Genomic DNA, 24,633 nt, shown 5'->3' with positions numbered 1-24,633 from the left:
TGCTCATAGGGGTCATATGATTGTTGGGTTTTTCTCTGTATCTATGAAGCGCCTTGAGGTGACTTATGTTGTAATTTGGTGCTATATAAATAAAATTGAATTGAATTGAATTCATATTTTTATTGTTCAACTCTTGGTAGAGCCCTCAGTTCATCCTCTAACACAGTCCTCTGGAACAAGCTCCTTTCCTTTTACACAAACCTTCTACTGATTGGCTGTCTGAACAATAAGTGTCCTCCTGTTTTCGGCACAAAATGATTGTGCTATCTGCACTCAATGACATCCTCCAGTGGAAAGCATAGAAATAAATTGCTTCAAATGGGCAGTCAGGAGCCTGAGACTTTGGTTTACAGACTTTTACGGTCGAAGAACTAATTATTTGATCCCCTGCTTAATTTACAAGCTGGATATATTTTGGCTTATATTGTGTCTCTCTCCATAAGATGAAACTACCAATAATTTCTTATAAATAACAATAAACTTAACATTAAACTTAACAATAAACTGCAGGGGATCAAATAATTTCTTCCTCTACTGTACATAATCTGACCTCATTGTTTCAAACTTTAACCATGATGAAAATAAATACCCACCACTTTAACAGTGTGTATATGACGTAAAATAAAGGAATGTATAAAATTAGTAATACATTTTTAATTCAGTTTTAAAAACCTACTTGTAGTACAGCTGTCATGAAAAAAATGATGGTTGTCTAACTGATATTTGCATTTGGTGACGTAATATAAAGTTATTGCATAAAAATTCTTACATTTAAGTACCAAGTCTTCATGAGACCCAGAGATTTTCATCTCTTCTCCATTTTCACCTCTGAAGTGTCCAGTCTATAGATAATTCTCTCTCTGCCACTCAGTCATAGACCAAAAGTATAAAACATAAAGTCACAAGCAACAGAATTGTGGCATGACAGTTGTGAAATTTTAAGTAACAAATAGAAGTGCCAACTCAAACCATTAAGTAGGTCAAGTGACAGAGGAAAAATCTCTTCCAGAAAATAATTATATATTTCACACTTAAAGCCATTCCAGAAGCTTTGTGTGTATTTTAAGACAGATCCCCACGATGAACTGCTTAACAAATTTGCTTGAGGGCCACCAAGGAGCTATCTACGCTGCTTTGAACTGCTGGCAGGTAATACATACTTCTGTCAATTAAACCTCAAACCTGGAATCCTAAGTATGTACTGAAAGTACAGCCACAGCCGTTTGCCTTCCCTCTCGACTTTGTCCCCTGTCACATCTGCTGCAGTATGTGGTTTGACCAAGTAAATTACATTTGCACACTAAGCAACCTGATTTCTATAATGATGCACTTTGAAGTAAAGAAGGGCTTTTTGTACCCCTGTGTGTGTGTGTGTGTATGTGTGTGTGTTCATAACGGCGGGAGGGAGAGATGTTATTTTGCTTTTGTTATGTACCATCTTTTCATTTTTATTCATACCTTTTGAAGTAATAAAAATGTATTGTGAAAATATGCATCGTGCCAGTAAAGCCCACAGGCTAAGGTTTTTACCAAACTGTAAATAAAAGATGGATATAGGCATTGGTTCGTGAGCTCACACTCATCATAATATTTTACCATAATATTAGTAATATAAGGATTGTGACATATTTAGTTTTTTTCTTTTGTTTGTTGGGGTTTTTTGTAGCTATAAATACCCATATTTGGACAAGAATGTGGAGGTCTTACTTATTACAATTGTCTAATGTTAGCAAGCTTGGTTAGCAAAGTGCACTGCACAGATATAGATAATTTTAGGAATTAGCCAAAAAGAAATCTCATTCAGGTTAAAAAGCTCTCTTTTTAGAGTTGCTTGGCTAACATGCCAAAACACAAAAGTGCTCAGTCAGAGTAGAAAATGTACTATAGAAGTCGTGCTGTAACCATAGGCAGTATAAAAGATGGACCACTGTAATCATGAAATCCACCACTGGTTTTGCAGTTATTTTAAAGCTTCAATACTGATATTTTGGCCACTGACATTTTGGATTTTTGGAGTCCTACATGACCATTTTAGATGGAAGCATAAGGTGCTAGGTTGCTACCCCTACCAAACTGCATCTACAAGCTACACTAGTACAATGCACACAGACAAATATGTGATAACTAGTACCAAATAACAGACTCGTGAAATACTAGATTACTGAAGCACATGCTTTAGTATTAATAAAAGAATTGTGAATGGGTTGTACCATATAATAGTCAGATAATTGCATCAAATGCTCCATAAAACACCAACAGCACAGACTGTGTTACATCTTCATTGGCTCCAGTCACCAAAGGTGAGACCTAAACTATCCATAGAGGGTGGGGGGGGGGGGGTTGTAGTCACTAAAACTACAGCACATTCTTCGGCTTTTTATTAGGTGATGTCATTAAAGTGCTTCAAAAAGCATCAATACCACTGGTGGAGAAGTCCAGTTAACTGAGAGTGTTTGCTTTATATTTTGTAGGCTGCCAGTTCTGTATTTCACTCACAGAATCCAGTGAAAGTCACGTTAGTGCTGCTAACTGAGGTGGCGTGTTAATGATCGCGACCAAAAGCCAGCCTTTTTGTCCTATCCGTACACCGTAGTTCAAGCCCGGTTGCTTAGTAACACTCCCAAACTAAAAGCACTGACTGTTGGCTACTACAATTCAAGAAAGTATTTGCTATTTTCGATGGGTTGCTCTGTATTCAAGAAAGTAGCAGCTAAATGGGACATGAAATAAAAAGAAGTAAATTGTCATTACTTTAACGTTAGCTAAGTAACGCTTTGAAATGGACTTAGATATTCGCCAGCATCTAGCCAAGGCTAAAGAGAACAAAGGTTTGTCGCGCAGTCAGTTAAGTAAATGAAGAGTTGTGAAAACAAGCTTACTGTGTTTATTTCGTACATGCAGACTGTGGAGCTCTGCAGTCAGCCTACGATTTAATCAAGGGGGCAGCAGTAGTTGAAACCGGCGGACGAACTCCACGCATTGATCCGGAGTGGTGCGTCCTGTGCGCCGAAGCTGGGCTACAGGTGAGAGAGGATGAGGAGTTACTGTCGAAGCTGTTGATGAAGAATTCGCTTGATGATCGTTTTGCCACCAGGGTCGAGGTGATGAGTTGGAAATAAACAAAAGAAAAAAAATGGTTGCAGTGCTAATCTTATTTTATCAATTAGGTATTGAGTATTACATGTTTATGCTTCAGTGTATGCTAAATTAGTCTGAATTATATTACTCTTCTTGTTTATTTCGTAACTGGAGAATCAGAGAGTACCAAGTTGATTAGATTATGTCTCATAACAAGCTATGTTTGTAGCTATTGTTCGTAGCGTATATTGTAGATAGGTGTATTTATTTTAATTTATGAATCCCTGTACTTTCTGCACACACATCTGTATTTTTGGATGAAAGGCTAAAAGCTACAGGAGGGGGCAAAATTACCTTAAAATGACTTTGCAGACTACCATTACTTCTTCTAAATGTGATGAAAACATAACACATAACATAACAAAAAAATGTTTTGTGCCATTGTTGTTTGTTTCCATTGTATGTGTTTCCATTCTTGTTCCTCTCTCAAAATAAAAAAAAGTATTTTGGGTTATCAAGTTGAATCAAAATACAAAATACTATTATTACTACTAATATATAATGGTCTTCTATCCTTCAAGCACAGGTCCTCTACCAGAGTCTTATAGCTTGAAGGTCCAGTGCATTATCTTTGCTGTTCCTAGGACTGCACTCTTCTGGACAGAAATCTCAGTTCTCGCTGCTGGTATCTGTTGGAGCCTCTCACCCAGTTTTGGGGGAGTCACTGTACCAAGTGCGCCAATTGCCACAAGGACAACTGGTGCATTAACCTTCCACATCTTCTCTAGCTTCTCTCATCCCTCTTGAGCTTCTCATTTTATTTCTTCCTGATGTTTCTATCACCTGGTATAGCCACATCTATCATTCGGCCTTATCCACCACTACTATGTCAGGTTGTTCGCACGCACATATCACTTAAAATCTCACCAGGTTTATGTTGGTAGATCAGTGAATACATCAAATTTAGATGTGTGCGTATTAACCTACAGTCAGCATCAGAATCAGACAGGCTGAATTTCTTTGTATGAAAGACTATAATGAGAACACACATTCTCTGAAGGTGCCTGCAACCTTGCTTTTCAACTGCTGTGAGAAGCGTTTTTTATGATGTGAGAAGCTCCTGACTGCTGAGTTGTGGCATAAGACATGGTGCTTCAAGCAGCCTCCTAGAACAAAAGGTTGGCATCTGACTGTGAAGATGTGGAGCTTACATTTTATAAGTAAATGCCTGCTACATCTGTGAAAGCTCCTGAATTATTAAAGCTTCAAAATAAAGCAGGTCCTAGACATTTGGATGGGTTGTTTGTTGATTAACATCAGTGCTTTGTTGCTGATGGTATCTACAGGTATTGATATAGAAAAATCAAGGTAATAAAAAAGCCGGCAGGACCTCCCTGCTGGAGGACTCGTTTCATTATGTCACTGTTTTCGTGCAGTAACTTTAGTTCTTCTAATCGAGCTATTTTCCCAGTAGGGAATAGCAATGAATATTCACTAATACAGGCTGAGCTGTCCTAAGGCAAGGGAAACATATTTGTATAATGAAACACTGGGATATTCCATAATGTGATTTGTTCTCTCTCCTTTATATCACGCAGCAAGTTTTCTGTGAAAATGCAGCTTAGCCTGAAGACTTAAGTGTCAGTGAATGCTGAATTAGTCTTCATCCGCAGTACAGTTCCGTTCTTCAATTTTCCAGAGAAGCATAAATATTCTTGTTGTATTAAGACATTTGCTAACATACTAATCCATTGCTCATTACTGTCAGGTTTTACTTATTCAGTGATCTTCCAGCCTGACTTATTGTTCTTCACAACACATATAAAAGCTTGCAGAACAAAAATTTCTGCTGCATGATCATCTTCCACGATAGTGCTGCACATCACTGAGTATAAAGCTGCTGAGTTTGAATTAATTTTACAATTAACAGGAGGCAGTTTGTAAAACAGCATGGAATTAATTTGTCGTGCAAAAAATAAATGTGCACCTCCCCATACATTAAGCCCTTTCGCAATAGTTTTTAATAATGCATCATACAGGGAAAATTGCCGGTTACACGATCTAACTGCAGATGAGGCTGAATTTTTTTTCTTTTTCTCTCTGGCCTTTGTGCCGCTCTGTCTCTGTGTTTTCAGATGGGCTGTTTGGAGATAAGCACAGCGTGTCTAAAGATGTACTTTGAAGGGAATCCGCCGGCTAATCAATTTCTGTGTCAAGCCTACCTCTGCCAGGGCCAGCTGAAGTCTCCGCCGGCCACTGGGAGTGTGGTGAGGACAGTAAATTGGACACATACCCTCAAGGGCGTTTTGTGTGTGTGTGTGTGTGTGTGTGTTTCTGCGCCCCAGAGATATATACACATGCAATTACTGTAGCGGCATACTGTACTCATTTGCACTAAAAACATGCAGCAGCTTTGCAAACAAACTCCAGCGGTTTTACCATGCTTCTTCGGTCTCAAACAAATATTGGCCTTTGCTACATTTGAGTGCAGCTTAAATTTTTTTTTTTTGCTAAACTGTTTGTCATTGTTTTTATGCTTCTATGTTCTGACAGGTTCTCATGTCCCCTTTTTGCATCATTTTCTATTTTAGGAGGACTTTGAGGAGGCTGTGGTGTATTTTCTGAAAGCAATTGAGATTTCAAAGCAAGAACCAAGGTATGCAACCTCGAGTATGCTCGGCTTTGTTGTTACAGTGTCGAGAAAGATGGATGACCATTTTCTGTTGCGTACAGTTGATCATCTCTGATATTATTTGGCAGTTGCTGCCACAGCGGTAAGGTGCGCTGGTAAAACACGTAATGAAAGCCAGACATTCTCACCAGGGAATGTTGTTTAGCTGTGATAGGTTAGGCTCTGTCTGATGCGCAGAAATATGCTACGAAGAAGAATCAAATATAACACGATTTTTCATGCTTCACCCCGACCCCTTATTCACAAGCGGAACATTTTCAATGTGTTTTCATCTCAATTTTAACAGCTGACTGGATGCATCTGTGAGCAGGGTGAAACGGGTGATGCACATATCGATGCAATAATAGAAATTGTGACAGATGCGTTCCCTTGTTATTTGCTTTGATGGATGCGTTTGGAGGTACTCGGTTAGCCTTTGTAAGCAATGAGCACTGGTTTTCTTTGCTAATGAACTCATAACCTGTCAATAAAAAGGCTCAATGAGGAATTCCAATTAACACCAAAGGAATACATATCTAATTCAAGCAGCCCACACTAATGGACAGCACACACTCTGGTGAATAAATTAGGAGCGCTCAAACAGTCTCTTCACAGAGTTTTCTTTAAAACTGTAGCTTAAATTCATAAATTCCACTTATTTCACATCGAAAAGATTCAGCGGGCCGCTCTCCTGTGGCTCATTGGTCGATTGTTAATCCACACACATTTGGAATTCACAGGACTTCCTCATAGAGAGCTGACACTTGGTTTGAATTGAGTCGTGCTAAGAGATAAAATGGCTTGCAAGTGTATCACATAAATAATTCATTGCTCGGTGTTTACTTTCTTCTGCATTTGATTTGTGCCTTACAGACTTCACTTTATGGTGTTCAATGCCTCGGTGCTGTACTTCCAGACAGTGCAACCTCTTCTGCAGCCGGGGCGGAGCCTCCACCTGGTGCCCTCTCTCAGGCAGGTGGTGCAGAGTCTGGAGGAGGTGGCAGACCACGACCACAGCTGGAGGGCTGAACTCATGATGCAAGTGCTCTCTTACTTAGACCTCATTAATATGTCCAGTTGTGATTTTGGTTCATACTCATTGAAAATTCATAGAGATAATGAACTGAGCTTATTAACCAGCAGTTTATTTATGACCACAGCTTCATCTAGCCTCAGTTAATGGGCTGCTTTTTTTCTTCTATAGAGTCAAGTATCTGTTTTATTCCAAGCTATTTAATCATTTTTCAAAAAAATATTAGTTTTATCTTTGATCAGAGGACAAAAATGTATCATTCATATATATAATGTTGGGTCAGTGACAGATATAATAATAATGGATTGGATTTATATAGCTCTTTTCAAGGCACCCAAAGCGCTTTACAATGCCACTATTCAATCACACTCACATTCACACAGTGGTGGAGGCAAGCTACAGTTGTAGCCACAGCTGCCCTGGGGCAGACTGACAGAAGCGAGGCTGCCATATCGCGCCATCGGCCCCTCTGGCCAACACCAGTAGGCGGGAGGGTAAAGTGTCTTGCCCAAGGACACAACGACCAGGACAGAGAGCCCGGGGATCGAACGGCGACCTTCTGGTTACAGATGCGCTTCCCAACCCCCTGAGCCACGGTCGCCCCAATGATAAATATAATGAGATTAGCATGGCGTGCTACATTACATCTATTATAAGAATACGAAAAATATGTCCAGTTTACCATTGGTTGTGAAATGTTCCATCACAGCTGTATGCATTGCATTTACCCATATATGGGTTGATTTGTATAAGTTAAAGACTCATTAGTCCAGATTTACTAATGCGTTGCACCAGTGCAAACTGGGGTTTGGTGTGGAAAAAAAGTACTGTTGGCACTTACAAAGGGAGCATGATGACCAGACTGCGTGTGAGGTGGGAACTCAGAGATTTTTGTAACTAATCCTGTTGTGCTTTGTGGAGGCAAATTTCTTCTCTCATGTATTAATCACATATTTAATCATATCACATTAGTTATAGTAATATCACTTTCTCACTTTACTATATTAAGAGTACCCCTGTCACTAGTTTGCATGCATGTAGAATGTTAACACAGTGAGGCCATTGTGATGGGAGACGTTAAACAGATAGTGGGACTCCTTCTGCTTATCAGGGATGTAAATCCTTAGGTGATGGCCAAGCAGAAAACAAGGTCATAATTCTCTCTGTGAGGGAGAAGGTATAGCCCCCCTCCACATTTGTGGAATGTTCTTTGTCTGTGTCTCTGCATATAAGATGTAAGGGCGGTGGCCAAAATTCAGAGATGATCCTGGTGTTTCACTGGGATGCTCTCTCCACATTGCAATGTGTTAATTAAACCCACTTCAAATCAAGCTCACTGGGTGTGTTGCAGGTTATTGTTAACATTTCCATAACAGTTTGTATTCTTGGAAATTTGTTTCTTCAGGTAAAACATTAGGAAGAAGAACATTTAAATCAAGCATGCAAACTGATTGACAAATGTCTGCCACACAATTTACTGACAATTGCACTAAAATTTAATTCTCAAAAATGAACTGACTGTGTCTGTGTTTAAAAATCACCCATAAAACTAACCACACCCATAATTTGGCCTATTTGGTGATTGCACTTGCATGCTATTTTGCTCCCTTTAGTAAATTTGGCTCATTATGTTGCTATATTATGTACATTAATATTAGTATTAGTATTAGTATGACAGGAAGTCTAAAACCCAAGCTACATATTGACCATGGAGGCAAGCATTGTCTGATATCCCTGTGGTGGGATAAATATATACATATATATATATTTATATATGTTGCCTCAGGACAATCAATGTCACATTGTAGTTGTGACTAGTGTTTTGTGTGCATCCACAGACGAGCACAGTTTCAACCCAGACCACAGTCCTTTCCTAAACCAAACCAAACTTAAACTGAAATAATAGAAATATTCTTGAACTGAGTACAAGAAAATAAAAGTGAACATTGACTTTTGGTTTTACACAGAACAAACTACCCAGTCTGTCAGGTGAAGCGGATCCATACATCCACCACCAACCTGCTCCTCACATTAACTTTGTAGCCCTGACTTCTGAAAGCCTTTCTACTTTAGAGTGTTTTTGTCAGAAAGCTTTTCTGCCAGAACGCCCTAAAGGCACCTTCACCCACTGCTGTCTTTTCCCCTAAGATAGTCCTTGAATAACATGACTTATGTTGTAGTAACAACACCAGCACAGTAATATCAGATAGCTCATGCCACACAAGTGTGAACATGACAAGCTTCAGAAAAGAAAGGCTGTTATTTGATTGTTGGCATATTAATTACATTGAATGTTCAGTAGCATAGAAAAACTGAGCACTTGGCTAATAGCACTGACACATGCCCACATGTTTGCTCTCTGTCTCTGTTTCTGCTCAGGCACCTGATCAAATGTCTTGTGGACTCAAAGAAGGTTGAGGATGCAACAAGTTTTGCAAAAGTTACAGAAGAATTCATCAAGTCGCATACTCCAAAACTTTACCCAGGACTCTTTACTTTATTGGTAAACACAGCATGTTGCTTTCATGGCAGTTTTTGGTTGCTTATACATTCAGTAATAACTAAATATATCCTCAATATCTACTTTTTAGGTGGATACTTTTTAAGTAGATATTGATATATCTACACAGAAGTGGTCTAATAAATTTATTAAAGTTCTGTAAAACTACCTTAAAGGTTTGTGACATTGCCCCAAATAAAGTTTAGAGCTGTACTTCTCCTGTCCGTGTCCAATTCAACACGTGTTGTGTCCCGACAGAGCAGTTAACAAAGCATTAATTAGAGTAGACATTATAGATGCAGTAACACAAAAAAAACAATAAGCGTGTTGATACCTACTCAACACAGCAACATGATTGGCTCATGTTTCATGGTTGAGCTTCTGATTCACCCTTGGGGGCATTAAGATTGCCATGTATCAGACCTCAGAACGAATGCTATTTAAACTTTAATTGTATCTTTATACAAGTCTTATAATATGAAAATACACCATTCAGATGTCTTCAGGAGTCTTATTTGCACTACATGCATAACAATAGCTCGCTAAACTCCTTGATCTTGACATTAATCATAAAATTCAACCCTGTCATAACCTGATAATAAAGCATAACTTCCGACTTCACTCTTCTTAGGTGCGACACCAGCTGTCAGACAGTGATGTCCTCCTGGAAACAAGCAGGGAATGCACTACGTTAGCAGTCATTTACAAAATGCAGGAATTAAAAAAGTAAGTTTCTGAGTTACATTCATATAAATGTTTGCTTTTTTTTGCTGGAGGGTTTGTTTTGCTGAAAGTGTCGTTTTTGTGCTGTCAGGATGAAAGTCGTTTGCATTTTTATCTGTCGCTAGGAAAAACAAGATGTACGGTGTCACCAAAAAGAAGCACTTGATCTGCTCCAGAAATGCTTGCTTTGGAACTTAAACTGTTTGAAAGCAGGCTTTTCTGATTGACTGCATGTTTATTGTTTTTACAATGCTTCTAACAATAGAGGCAGGTTGAGTCCTAAACCTGATCAGTTATGATCTTGTTTAAAGGTCTAAAAATTTTAAATCTAGTATTCCGTGTTTCTAACCTGCGTATGTCTTTATTTTATTCTTTGCAATGTTATCTTAAGATGTAGCGCTTAGAGTGAGGATTTTATTGTGGGGTTTTTTTATATTAAAATTTTTATGCCTCCAGATACATTTAAAAACTGGGAGACAAAGGTCAGCGGGTCCATCATCCATTGGCTCTCAGCGCATCCTGTGGCAGCCATGTTTTTCTGCTGGCCTGAACACATTTGTAGTACAGTACCATGTCTGCTGGTGTGGCGTATTCTTGTACAGTCCCATCCCCCAGCCCATTTCTGCAGGCATGTACTCGACATGTCACAGCTCCTTATGGCTCCTCATTTCAGTGTGACAGCATGACTAAGTCAGACTCGGCCGTCGTCAGCACCATATAGGTTATTTAGCCTAAGGTTTATGCACTGTTTTGTGTGAGTCTGTTAAAGGGCAAATGAAAGTATCAGTTTAATTCTGGATGCTCACATGCATGTACATTAATGTAAAGAGAGTTTTCCTGATGTTGTAGCAGGTTGGGAGGACTTAACAAGGACATGCTGACAAAAGAGAATTCTACTAGGCTTGAGGAGATTTTCCATCTCTTGGTGGACTGTAGCAAAGAGCCTGCTACACCTCTGAACTCCAGTCCTCTTCAGAGCTCAACACCCATCCAGCCATCTGACAGGTCTGTGACCTAAAGTGTCCTGATCAAATCTCCTGCGAGATTACCTTTTATTGCTCCCTGTTCTCTTCCTAAACCTCTCTCTACCATAAACCCACACATGGCTATCCCAGGGGCAGTACATGTCTCAGATTACTGTACTGAAGGATTGTGAATTGTATAAATTATGTTTTATCTGGGATTTGCAGAGTTGCCTTCCTCCTGGAGTTGGCTCTGCTGGCCTTGCAAGTGAAGCATCAGAAAGTAGCTGCCGACTGTCTGAAAGAGCTAAAGTCGTCGGGAGAAGCTGTGAGTGTCCGATATTCTCTTAAAACCTCGGGCAGTAGGGGCAGAAGATGTAACTGCACACAGTTTACAAATATGCAAATTTATGCATGGGTTTGACATTAACTGTGACCTATTATGCCTTTCCTTATTTTTTGTCATAGGTACAATGGTGAGTGCTCTTATGTAACGTTTAAATAATGAGGTTAGCATACGTACAGTTAATCACTTTAAACCGGGACTCAGGCTTTAGACTGCTCTCACTGCTCTGCTGTTTCTACTCTTGGCTCCCTGTGATGTCAGTGAGAGCACATATCCCTAATTTTTGTGACCACAGAAGCAGTACCCCCAAACTGTTTAAACCTTCTGTTTATAAGGAGCCGCCAATCAGAAGAAATAAGGGAGGATGGGAACTAAAGCAGTTTGTTTCAGACAGTGGACAAATTGATGGGAAAGCACAGAATAAATAAGGATTATTTTGAGCTGTGAATCATGCAAAGCTATTCTAGTAAAGGTTAATAATAAAAACAGGCCCTTGACAATACGTGAGATTAATTGCGTTTGACTTACAGTAACTTAGCATTCTCAAAGTTACTGTAAGTCTGTCACTGCCTATTTAGAAATGTGAACTTTTTCTTTTGCCCAAATCTGAACCCGTGTTCGCAAGGCTGTAAACTTTTTCTGATATACCAGGAGGCCACGCCCAGACTTTGGGAATATCTGGCTTATTAATAAAAGTTACAGAGATGCTGCATTTTTCTTTGAGCAATATAGAACATACAGGGTGTATCAGGGTGTATTTAAATCCGCAGCCGTTCACCAGCAGTGACTGAGATTCCTACTGTCAGAAAGAGCAGATTCGTGCAAAAGTAAGACACACTGAGCATTTGTGAGCACTGTACAAGTTTTGTATGTGAAACTTTACCTTTACCCATATCTTTTAGAATTTACCACAAGCTTCTGTGTTCATTCAAAATGATAATTTTTTTTTAAGTTTAAAAATTCTAACCTTTTGAAATCAGATGATTTTTTATAGACCCTACATTTCACTTATACAATCTCTTTTTTATGCTTTGTATGTTTTGTATGTATGAGTGAATTATGTGGAATGACAACATAATTAATGATGCTGCATATGGAGGATCTTCTGCCGTATAAAATCTGGTGATACAAATTTGTACATTTTTCAGCCCATCCTCTGATTCCTGACCTCACATGTGTTATTTTTGTCTTTCTAGAGTGTTAGCCAACGCTTAGTAATGGAATGTGTCCAAGGTGAAATCAACCTCCTGAAGAAAGAAATGAAGATGAATGACTATTCCAAAGCTAGTGTAGAGGTGCTTGGCCATATGTTTGAATTATCATCCATATGTTTTACCCTCATGTTAGAGTGAAAGCAGCAGATCCATTAGCAGATGCTTCATTTAATAATTTTTTTTACAGTAAAATGGCTTGCTTATTGTCATTAAATTCAGAGATCTGACTTGAATAGGTATCTCTGACTAACTACAAGTCAAGATTTTGAATTATAATCATCCTAATATAAGTTCTGCAGTTTTTTCCCCTGTAATGAGAAAAAACGATGTTGGAAAGTAGGATCATGTAATCTCATTATACAGTACTGTGAAAACTGTCACATTTAAGAACTGGCACATACAACATATTCAGCCCACTTTAATCCAAATTTGCTTGCCAAGTGATGGAAGTGTTGTGCCGTCGTTGCGACAGGAGAGATTCTCAATCTGTAGTTGTTATCCCACAGGCCCGGCTGAAAGAGATAGGCAAGCTGGATCAGTGGCTGCAGACTGCAGCGAGGGAGGGGGGCCCTCAGGCTGTGCAGGCAGTGTGCGCTACACAGTGGAACTTGTGCCTGCCCCTCTTGCAGCACAACCTCAGAAAATGCATCAAGACACCTCTGCTCAGGGTCGCTCAGGCACTGGAAGAGACACAAAGGTTTTCATCTTTTTACATAATCATCATGGCCTTGTGTGCATGTCCTGGAGCTTTTCGGGCTGCTTTTCGTTATTGTACTCATGTTTCACTGAATATGTTTAGCTGAGTGTTGCCCTCTTAGAAACTTCCAGTCTAGCCATGATTTGATATGAGAAAGTCATTATTTGCTCAGAATAATAATCACACAGAGTTTACACAGACCTATACATTTCCTTACTTCCACAATATATACTGGTGATAAAAAAGTACATAATCCGTCAGTTCTAAGATTACATAATAATAAAAAGGCCTTAAATTACAAATAAATGCACACCTCTCTTAAGGTCCTGCCACAGTATTTCATTTGGGTTGAGCTCTGGAATTGGGTCATGACTGAGTCGTTGCAGCACCTTTATTCTTTTCTTTTTCAGTCATTCTGTTGGGTAGTTGGTGTGCTTAGGATCACTGTCCTGTTGCATGACCTAGTGTGGTCTAAGCTTTAGTTACTGGACAGATGGTGTCACATTTGACCCTCCCTCTACATGGTAGACTCAGGGACTCCAAAGTGCCCAGGTTATGGGACTACAAAAGAAGCATAAATTGTCACCCCTCCTCCACTGTGCTTAAAGGTTGTGAGGTTTGAGGTGATTGCTCTGATATGCTCTGTTTGATTTTCATCAGCTGTGGCACTGTGCATAATCACCAGACATCTCTGGTGAGATCAACTTCGAGCTGAAGCTATGTGCGCGCAGGAAGCAATTCACCTGTTGCACAACATTAGTGACCTGGTGGTTGATGGGGAGATCGTGGCTCAAGAGTTGGGAGTTCGCTTTGTAATCGGAAGGTTGCCGGTTCGAGCCCCAGCTTGGACAGTCTCGGTCGTTGTGTCCTTGGGCAAGACACTCCACCCGTTGCCTACTGGTGGTGGTAAGAGGGCCCGGTGACGCCAGTGTCCGGCAGCCTCGCCTCTGTCAGTGCGCCCCAGGGTGGCTGTGGCTACAATGTAGCTTGCCATCACCAGTGTGTGAATGGGTGGATGATTGGATATGTAAAGTGCTTTGGGGTCCTTAGGGACTAGTAAAGCGCTATATAAATACAGGTCATTTACCATTTGATCACTAGTGGAAATTCCTGGCTACAGTTGCCTAGGTAACTCTAATATATTTAGTACCCTGTCAAAAGTCATTCACTGGCATGCTGCACTCTCATTGGACTTCCCATGGCCTCTCATCACCATGCTGCTGTGAGCTGCTTCGTGTAGAATGATGGACTTTGAGTTGTTTAGAAATGGCCTCATAAGTCGTCCCACCCTGAAAAATTGCTGCTTTAAGATCATTCCTGATACCTTTCCTCTTTGGCATTTTGTTAGCACAAACCTGAATGTTCCAGACATACAAAATGATAAAACTTCTGCTTTTAGTAAGGTGCTCACACTTGCTGATGGTTTATTAATCAAGTGCATTTGATTAGCAGCACCTAGCTGCTACTCACCCTCTTAATTCTTGGAAAGGAAAGAGTAAGGCAGTACTGAGTTTTTTTACAAACTGCTTCTTAATTTTTATCTTCATTCATTAGTGTTAAAAGAAAATGACACAATGTAACATATCATGTGTTGTTGTTGTGCATCTGAACCTGTATTTTCCATATTTTAAAATCTGCTGAGAGCCACTTTATTACATTCTGATATGTAGAACCTCAGAATTTAGAAAGGGTTTACTTTTGCTTTTTTACATGACTGTATTAAGTCATACTAATTGTGTGTTACTATTCCAGTATGTTGTTGGAGCTGCGCTGTCAAGTCCACTCAGAGCTGGCAGTGACTGAAGAGGAGGAGGGGCGCCTTGAGGCTTCTTTGACTCACTTTCAGAAAGCCATGCTGCTGGACAATGGGACACAACAAGAACGCCTGTCTTCAGCTTTCCGCCTCCTGCAGCTTAGGCAGACCCTCTACCAAACCCCTTCCCGCATTGAGGATAAAGCTGCTATGCTTATGCAGCAGGTTTCTTGTCCATCTGTACTGTGTAACATTACACACCAAACAAAAACGCATTTAGAGTAGGCTGCTGAAAACAAGAGTTTTTAGTTAAGCTAAAGAACTTTGAGTTAAAACATACCTGACCTTTCGGGGTATGGTGTGTTAGAGCTTTAATAATATGCTCAAATAAGTTCACTTTTAAAATATATGCTTTGCTTGAATGTGGTTGCTGAAGGGCTTTAAGAGTCTGTCTAGTCTACAAGTTAATTCCCTTCTTCCATGTCTTTCTCAGGCAAGAGACATGCCGCCCCAAGATAAGACAGACTTTCGACCCGTCCTGGTCGCTGTGGGCCTTCTTTTGGCCCCTGATGATTTTCAGATGGTCCTGGATGCAGATGACACTTCAAAAAGTACAGAATTCTCTTTCTTACTTTCACTTTTCACAAAGCCAAACTAAGACTTTTTCTTATGTTGGATTTGCAATAAGATGTTCTCTTGAAACAGACGTCCAAATGAAATGAAGTTCTTTTATCTACACCAGGAATAACGCACGTTGTTAATACTTCATAAAATGACAGCATACATGCTTGAAGGACAGGTTAGCCTAGAAGAAGAAGCAAGTTATATTGTTCAGCTATACCTTTGGGACAGTTATTTTGGAGCATAAATGAAACCGAAATTAGACAGTATTTCTTTTTCACCTGGAAGTTACAGTTCTGCTACTATCTTTGCTATTTATTCTGTCATAGAAATGTGACAGTGATGTACAGTAAGGTGACAGTGGCTAGTGATGTCATCTCACAGCAAGATGGCTCCAGGCTTTTTGTGTGGAGTTTGCATTTTCTACCTGTGCCTGTGTGAGCGTCAGGTACTATTTCTCAAAACATCCAGATTAAACTTAACATGGTTTAACATGGGCGGGCGATTCTAAATTGGCCATGGATGCATGGTAAGGGTTCACTGTGGCAATCTTACTTCTGTTAGTGAGTCATATGGCCTAGGACCAGGAGACCATATAAATTATTGTATAATCATATCTGGAACTGTAACATACATATGTACTAATGCTTCATAGCAGAATGTCTTTGTGAGCAACTTGATCTTAGATACACCCCACTGATTTGTGCTGACAGAGCCCTCCTACATTTGTAGAACACACCTGGAATGCAAACTCATGCCGCAATTGTTTAGTCATAAGTAAAGTTGGCAGTTGTTGCATGCAGGCTGATTGGATGTCACAGACCTACACTGATGTGCACTGATGTGTTGCATTTAAATTTAACCCACAATCTTCAGAGATACTTCCCGGGGTCACATTGAGCTTTTGTTGCTCAGTGGTGTGCAATTTCTCAGAAAAAAAACTGCTTCGAGAGTGTGTTCTAGTTTTGCTAACAGTGAAAGCCACATCGACAGTGTGCGATGAATCACGGAGCAGAAGGGCCAGAGCTTGGGGGGAGCCTTTGATCTCGCACTTGTTCAAGGCTCCTTGCTTCATAGCATCAAATGAACATTCAGCAGTCCTAATGACCCGGGGAAAAACTGACAGCTTGTCAAAGGGCTCCTACTGCAGGCACGGGTTAAAAGCTTTGGTCCCTAGAGGCACCTCTTGTTTTTGTCCATGAACCTTAAGCATGCCCTAGTTGAAGCCACTTAATCATTGTGTTGTGAGCTTCAAAGCCAGCACGTAAAGTAACCCTTGGGACTACAAGAATTAATTAAGTGCACCATGGTGCCACAATTTTTTTTATAGTTCCTAAGATGTTCATCAGTGAGAAGTGTGTGTGTGTGTGTGTGTGTGTGTGTGTGTGTGTGTGTGTGTGTGTGTGTGTGTGTGTGTGTGTTTGAACTTTCAAAGTGAGCACACCGGCACTTGCGTATTTTGCCGCTCTACACACAGTCAGTGTATTCATAATTCAGTCCCATATTTGTGTTGGTGCAGATGCTTTTCAGTAAAAATTTGGAATATGCTGCCATCTAATCTGATTACATTGGGCTCAGCAGCGCTCCTGTTTGAAAGAGTTAGCAATGGAAATAGGCCGTTTTCTCTTCAGTGCCCTAAGTTGTGTTTCCTTTTGCTTACATGGATGTTGCATAAAACAGATAGTTGTGCAGCTTTGTCACAATTTCTATGCTGATCTTCTGAAGCCATGTAAGCCTGAGAATTTGTACATTAGAATAAATATGCCTTTTATTCATACCTATAATTTTCATTACTAATAAAAGGGGGGGGGATAGAAAAGCTTTTCCGGTATTAATCAGGTTCGACTTATGCAGTGTTTCAACATTTGTCTAGTTCCCGCAGGCGGTCTTGGATCTGGACCAGTGACTCAGCTCGCTGCAAAGGCTCAGCATCACTCTACATCCATACAGAGGGTGGAAGGACACCTGGACAAACAGGGCAGCGATACAGATCATACAGAGATGTGCGTGTTTGCAAATGCAAGTCTATTAATTTTGCGCATGTGCTTTTGATGTATGAATGTAAGCAAAATGATCCTACCAGTGTAAAGTTTTCTCAGCGGTTAGTTTTAGTTGTCACACCTCCCAGAAACCCAGTTGGAAAATTGCCTATATAATCAGACTTTTATGGCTTGTTGAATTTATTACTTCTTGCTTTTACCGAATATTAGATACTAATGAATGTTTGATCTATTGGTCCTCTCTGCTGTTAAAGTTGTTGTGCAACTATAACTCTGCACCCTTCCATTTAATATCCCTATTCAAAGTGCATAGCTGATTTCCTCATGTCTGCCCCTGTCATTACCGTTAAAGAGATGTGCACGTCACTAATGGCAGACTTAATGCTCAGGAGACAGCAGAACCATCACAACTTGAGAGCAGATTTTTATTATTCATGACCCTGCAAACAAACAATATTCGATCATATACAACACGTAGCTGTACCCTTGTCCCAACCTTAACCTTTTCAAAAAGTACTTATCTGTAATTTATCTTTATTTCGTGGCTGTTTCAGAGTGAGGCTGTGGGCAACATTAGCAAAGACAGCCAGGAAGCATGAAGTTTGGGATGTGTGCCGAGCTGCTTGTGGATTCTGTTTGCTTTATGATGACGGGAGATGGAAGAAGACTGACAGTAAGATGATGAATGATCTTAAGAGTAACACTAAAATAACAGAAATATTTCTAATACTGAGTTTCAGAATACAGAATAGTAATGAGAAGTCAGGCTTATACTCCTATGGCTATAGTTTAGGTTTTTGTGCTATTGCTAAATACAAAAAGAGCAGGAGATCTGTCACTGATTATTCACATAACATATTTTGCTAATTCTCTCCAGCGCGCAACTACTCAGAGGGGGAAAGCTGTGTACAGTGTCTTCACGGTTCCAGTGAAAGTCAAAGCTTTGTGCACCTGCTGCGCCTTTTAGCTGAAATTCGCTTCATTAGTGCTGAGGTTTGTTCTTACTAACTAATACACACAGCCACTCTTCAGCTCCTGTGTTCCTACAGATGGAACCAACACACTCCAACAGGTTTCTTATAACTCCAGTATTATAAGGTTGGCCCTTTTGATTAGTCATTACAGGCAAGTATTATAGAACTATAAAAAAAATGTGGAGCAAAAGCTTCTTGCACAATGGTCAACAGAACGAGAGGAGACTGAAGAATGTTGTGATTAAACAAACACAGCGAAATGCACTGTCCACTTTGTTAGGTACACCTGTTCAACTGCTGCTTAATGCAAATTTTGACCGGTCCAAACTGAGCAACAGAATGGGGTAGAACGGTAATGTAAGTGACTTGAATGTGTAATGGTGTCAGTGTTCTGAGTATTTCAGGAAATGCTCATATGCTCGGATTTTCCCAAACAACCATCTTGAGAATTAAAAATTAATTAAGGCAGTTTTGAAAGCCAAAGGGGCTTCAGTCAGGTACTAGCAAGGTGTAACTACTCAAGTGTCTGGTGAGTGCAGGATAGCTGTTCTGTGCCATATTATTTTTTTTTATGAGTATCGTAAACACACTGAGAGGTTTCTTGGTTTCTCTTAAAATGTAATGTTCCAGCATGATCTGAAAGAGTATTTTGAATGATATAGTAATAACTGAAGTTGAAGGTTTTCATGTTCCTACTGTAATGTATATTCAGAACAGTGACTGATGTAACATCAATGGGCTCATATTCCTTCTGTTTTTGATAATTAAAGACAGTAGATTTATTATTGAATATGTTCTTATGCAGATCAGACAGAAACTCTTCATACTGAAAGTTGTCTGGTTCTAAAGGCTCCATACCTGGTTTGTTAGCCACCAGCTTCTGAATGAAACTTTATTTGAATTCAGATGTTTTTGTTATAAGGTGTTCATGTTCATTTTGTGGATGATCTTAGATCAAGCTGTTTCTTTTAGGCTGCGCCATCCTTTTGAAATACACCATTAGAAACAAAGACTGCTTGCAGCAGTTGACGTGCATTATGGGAGTTTTAACAAGCCTGTGAAGTTGTTGGTGAGTGGTTGGAGTCAGAGACTGCTGTGCTTGTCTCATGAGTTTGTCTTATTCTGCATACGTGCTTCCCATCAAATGTGTCCAAGTCTTTATTAAGTCTATAGAGACGTTAACTTGACAGCACTTTAAAGAAAATGAAGAGAACTATCCACACCCATGGCACAACCTTGCCAAAACTGACACACGCTGTAGCCTCTTTTCTTATACCTTTGTTCTATGACACAGGGATATGTTTTCTGAAAATTTGATTAGATTTCATTAATTCAAAAGTTACATTCTTCTCAGTCTGATGATGACGACTGGTTCCTCTTGTCTTAACCGAGTTGTCCACCTCTGGATAAAATGTTCACCAGTCATTTCTTTTTGTCTTTGATCTGTATATCTGAGCTTTAATACCTTTAAAGAATCTGTCATCCCCATAGCAGGAGGTTTTTCTCTTTTTTATTATAAAGTTGTCAAAACAGGAAGTCATCTTTAATATTATAGTTTGTGAAATTAATGTATTCTTTCTTGTTCAGGCCACTATCCAAAAGCTACTTGAAGAGGGGGTACAGCTAAATAGCCCTGCTGTCCCCCCACAGGATAAACAGTTTTGCGTGTCAGAAGAGGATCCACAGTGGGTTATTTACAGGTGAAAACACAATATACACCTGTATCAGGACACCAGATATTTTGATTTTGTGTGTCTTTGCTGTTTACTGTACCTTGTTTTTTATAACTTGAATATGAAAGTAATTTGAAACAACATTTTTTACTTTTTTAAAACAAAGGTTAGAGTACCGAAAAAGCAGTCTTTGCATTTAGGTTGCACACAGTGGTTATGTTGTCCCAAGGGTGTGCACTCTATTCTGTAGCAACAGTGGAACTAAGTTCCATCATAGTGACAACTTTAGCTAAAATTACAAGTTAGCGATGGCATAGCTGCAGCACCGACATTGTTCTCCACTTCAGTGGGGCTCACCACTGTTGCGGTGTTGTGGAGCTGTACTGAGCATGCAGGCGCTTCTTCAAAATGTGATCCTGGCACAAAGTATACTTCCACATTGTAAGCCATTCGATCCACCATCTTGCTAGCTAAGGTCTAGAGACATGCTTGGAAGACTTGTCTGCAAATTTATGCCGAAAAAGTGCTACACAACAGGGAGACACAGATGATAGATCATTTGCATTCTAAGAAAAAGTTGTGACTTTCCACTAAAACCAACACATTTCAAAAGGGGCAACTTTTCCAGTTTCCATCACAGTTTCACAAATACTTAGTGAGCAGTTGGAAAGTGTTTGGTAACTACTTGGCATTTTCCATGCAAATTAGAAGAGACTGCAGAAGTCTGCTCGCGGCTAAAGTATTGGCAAGGTTTTACAATATACCTCATAACCACTTTCACTTAGTGACAGCATGCCTTCCACAACCATTAACCAACCAGCTGGGGAATAAACATTTTCCCTAGCTGGTTATCAGGGGATCACTGACTGCTCTTGGGCTGTGGCTGTGGCTAAAGAGTTGATTTCACATCACATTCCAGCAACCTCTCACAACCAGGAAACCAGGAAGTATTCCTCAGTTTCCTGGTTGACCCTGGTACAAAATAAGGGTTCCAGTTTCTTCTATAATGCGATTGCCAGGCCACCACTCACCGGCCTCTAAGCCTGTGTGACTGAAGCCCAAGGTTAATATGTGCACTGGCATGGACCTAGTATTGGATACAGTGGGGCAAAAAAGTATTTAGTCAGCCACCGATTGTGCAAGTTCCCCCACTTAAAATGATGACAGAGGTCAGTAATTTGCACCAGAGGTACACTTCAACTGTGAGAGACAGAATGTGAAAAAAAAAATCCATGAATCCACATGGTAGGATTTGTAAAGAATTTATTCGTAAATCAGGGTGGAAAATAAGTATTTGGTCACCTCAGACAAGGAAAATCTCTGGCTCTCACAGACCTGTAACGTCTTCTGTAAGAAGCTTTTCTGTCCCCCACTCGTTACCTGTATGAATGGCACCTGTTTGAACTCATCATCTGTATAAAAGACACCTGTCCACAGCCTCAAACAGTCAGACTCCAAACTCCGCCATGGCCAAGACCAAAGAGCTTTCGAAGGACACTAGGAAAAGTATTGTAGACCTGCACCAGACTGGGAAGAGTGAATCTACAATAGGCAAGCAGCTTGGTGTGAAAAAATCAACTGTGGGAGCAATCATCAGAAAATGGAAGACATACAAGACCACTGATAATCTCCCTCGATCTGGGGCTCCACGCAAGATCTCATCCCGTGGGGTCAAAATGATCATGAGAACGGTGAGCAAAGATCCCAGAACCACACGGGGGGACCTGGTGAATGACCTGCAGAGAGCTGGGACCAAAGTAACAAAGGTCACCATCAGTAACACACTACAACGGCAGGGAATCAAATCCCGCAGTGCCAGACGTGTTCCGCTGCTGAAGCCAGTGCATGTCCAGGCCCGTCTGAAGTTTGCCAGAGAGCACATGGATGATACAGCAGAGGATTGGGAGAATGTCATGTGGTCAGATGAAACCAAAGTAGAACTTTTTGGTATAAACTCAACTCGTCGTGTTTGGAGGAAGAAGAATACTGAGTTGCATCCCAAGAACACCATACCTACTGTGAAGCATGGGGGTGGAAACATCATGCTATGGGGCTGTTTTTCTGCCAAGGGGACAGGACGACTGATCCGTGTTAAGGACAGAATGAATGGGGGCATGTATCGTGAGATTTTGAGCCAAAACCTCCTTCCATCAGTGAGAACTTTGAAGATGAAACAAGGCTGGGTCTTCCAACACGACAATGATCCAAAACACACCGCCCGGGCAACAAAGGAGTGGCTCCGTAAGAAGCATTTGAAAGTCCTGGAGTGGCCTAGCCAGTCTCCAGACCTCAACCCCATAGAAAATCTGTGGCGGGAGTTGAAAGTCCGTGTTGCTCGGCGACAGCCCCAAAACATCACTGCTCTCGAGAAGATCTGCATGGAGGAATGGGCCAAAATACCAGCTACTGTGTGTGCAAACCTGGTAAAGACCTATAGTAAACGTTTGACCTCTGTTATTGCCAACAAAGGTTATGTTACAAAGTATTGAGTTGTATTTTTGTTATTGACCAAATACTTATTTTCCACCCTGATTTACGAATAAATTCTTTACAAATCCTACCATGTGGATTCATGGATTTTTTTTCACATTCTGTCTCTCACAGTTGAAGTGTACCTCTGGTGCAAATTACTGACCTCTGTCATCATTTTAGGTGGGGGAACTTGCACAATCGGTGGCTGACTAAATACTTTTTTGCCCCACTGTACATTCCACTTGTACACATCTGTGTGCCAAAGAGTTGGGGGGGAGACACAAACATTGGGAAGGTCATGAGTTTTTGTCTTGTTCTTTTTCTTCCATCAAAATAAAAGTAGCAGAGAAATACCGTCATATTTACCAGAAATTGTTTGCTTCTTTGAAAAAGCATCTAAATACCTGATTAATTGAAACTAAACAGTTACATTAACTCTTACAATTAAACAGTAATCGAGTACTCTGCTTTGCACCTACTAATTAAATGAGCTTAATTTCCTTATTTGTCAAACTAAGAGTTCAAACCTGATCTGGGAACATTTCTAAAGCAATCAGATGTTATGGAAGAAGGGTTCAGATATCTTGTGTAATGTAGTTAAAGGGTAAGGATCAGATACTCCTCATTGCTTGTTATAGTGAGATCAGCATTATGGTGGTCAGGGTCACTATAGTATATTATTATTTATCATTTGTTTAATATATTTTGGGACTGGAAAATGGGCAAACTGGATAAATGGACATGTGCATCCAGAATCTGATATTTTTTATTTTCTATTTTTCCAGAGTGTTTTCCATCTTGTCTTCTTTCTTGGATTCCAGCCATCGTTGTATTAGATAAAACAGCAGCCTATTTTCTTTATTGACTTGACAAGACTTGACACATGGCATTCACCATTGAAATCACTGTACTGATGTGCTGTGCCTGAGACCTGCCTGAAATCTATTTCTGGCATATTGTAGAATTACAAGGGCTGCGAGCTGTTACTGTGAAATAAGATGAATACCTTCTTAAGTAGAATTTGCAAATTCTGTAAAAACTTGATTGAGTAATTTTCCTTCAGTAGATGAACGTGTTCATGCTAAAACAAGTTTAAAGATGAAATTGAAAATATTGTACTGCACACAAACACGCACAAAGAGTACTTTTTCTATCCTTTTTTCACTCTCTTCTATATTTCTGTGCTTCTCTCACCCAGGGACTGGATCCAGGCTCTATGTGCCTACACCACCTCCAACTTCTTGCGGGCAGGGGAGCTCGGAGCAGAGATCGGAGAGTCGTGGGTGGTAGCTAATGCAGCCATTTACCTGTGGAATTACAATAGCCACTTGCTGGCAGCTAGGGAATACACACGCCTGCTTCCCACCTTCCAGAGTCTTGTGGACATGCTCCAGAAGACGGGGTACACTGGGTAGGCTTTTTTTTTTAGAAAATTATACCTTACCTGCGGTGTCACAGCTTCACTAATCTAACATAAAGATAATTAAAACACACCCTGAGAATCTGAACTGTAAAAGCACCACAGAAAAACTTGTGAAACAAAATCCATGACATTCTAGATGAAATCTGCCTCTTATCAAGTTGTTAAGTTCTTACTCATTACTTCTCTAAATCAAGGTCATGAGCTACGTTAGTTATACCCGTTGTTGTTTTTGCCAGCACTTAGGATTATCATTAAATTAGTTTTTGCTTCAGGGCAGCTGGGATAGGCTCCAAGATATGTATTTGGTAGTTTCAACACAGCAGACATCCAGGAGACATCACATTGTTAATATAGTGAGTATATTCTATGTTCAGCTGGATTCTCAGAGCATAATGCATTTTCTGTGGTCTTATAAATTCTTCTTCTCACCTTTCCTCGACTTCATGACATTTTCCACTAAGGTCAAGGATAAGTGGTTGCAAAAATGAGTTAT

General features: G+C 40.1%; 1 protein-coding gene across 2 annotated transcripts in view; it reads left to right on the top strand.

The window, feature by feature from the left end:
* Positions 1-2,604: 2,604 nt before the first annotated feature.
* cfap46 (cilia and flagella associated protein 46) overlaps positions 2,605-24,633 on the top strand; it is a 64,806-nt gene continuing 42,777 nt past the window's right edge. Inside the window, exons 1-18 of one of the 2 annotated variants that reach the window (XM_026190827.2) lie at positions 2,605-2,828; positions 2,902-3,023; positions 5,214-5,345; positions 5,670-5,734; positions 6,623-6,787; positions 9,162-9,285; positions 9,914-10,008; positions 10,855-11,010; positions 11,196-11,295; positions 12,510-12,608; positions 13,034-13,224; positions 14,977-15,202; positions 15,471-15,588; positions 17,472-17,601; positions 18,153-18,271; positions 18,476-18,591; positions 20,160-20,272; positions 23,916-24,128. In XM_026190827.2, coding sequence (XP_026046612.2) covers positions 2,780-2,828; positions 2,902-3,023; positions 5,214-5,345; positions 5,670-5,734; positions 6,623-6,787; positions 9,162-9,285; positions 9,914-10,008; positions 10,855-11,010; positions 11,196-11,295; positions 12,510-12,608; positions 13,034-13,224; positions 14,977-15,202; positions 15,471-15,588; positions 17,472-17,601; positions 18,153-18,271; positions 18,476-18,591; positions 20,160-20,272; positions 23,916-24,128 — 2,333 coding nt within the window. In that variant the 5' untranslated portion in view covers positions 2,605-2,779. Of the gene's footprint in view, positions 2,829-2,901; positions 3,024-5,213; positions 5,346-5,669; positions 5,735-6,622; positions 6,788-9,082; positions 9,286-9,913; positions 10,009-10,854; positions 11,011-11,195; positions 11,296-12,509; positions 12,609-13,033; positions 13,225-14,976; positions 15,203-15,470; positions 15,589-17,471; positions 17,602-18,152; positions 18,272-18,475; positions 18,592-20,159; positions 20,273-23,915; positions 24,129-24,633 lie in introns of those variants that run through there. The other variant, XM_026190828.2, reaches the window with a different exon arrangement.

Source organism: Astatotilapia calliptera, chromosome 13, assembly GCF_964374335.1.
Source record: "Astatotilapia calliptera chromosome 13, fAstCal68.1, whole genome shotgun sequence".
NCBI lineage: Eukaryota > Metazoa > Chordata > Actinopteri > Cichliformes > Cichlidae > Astatotilapia > Astatotilapia calliptera.
This window is presented reverse-complemented; position numbering and strand designations above follow the sequence as displayed.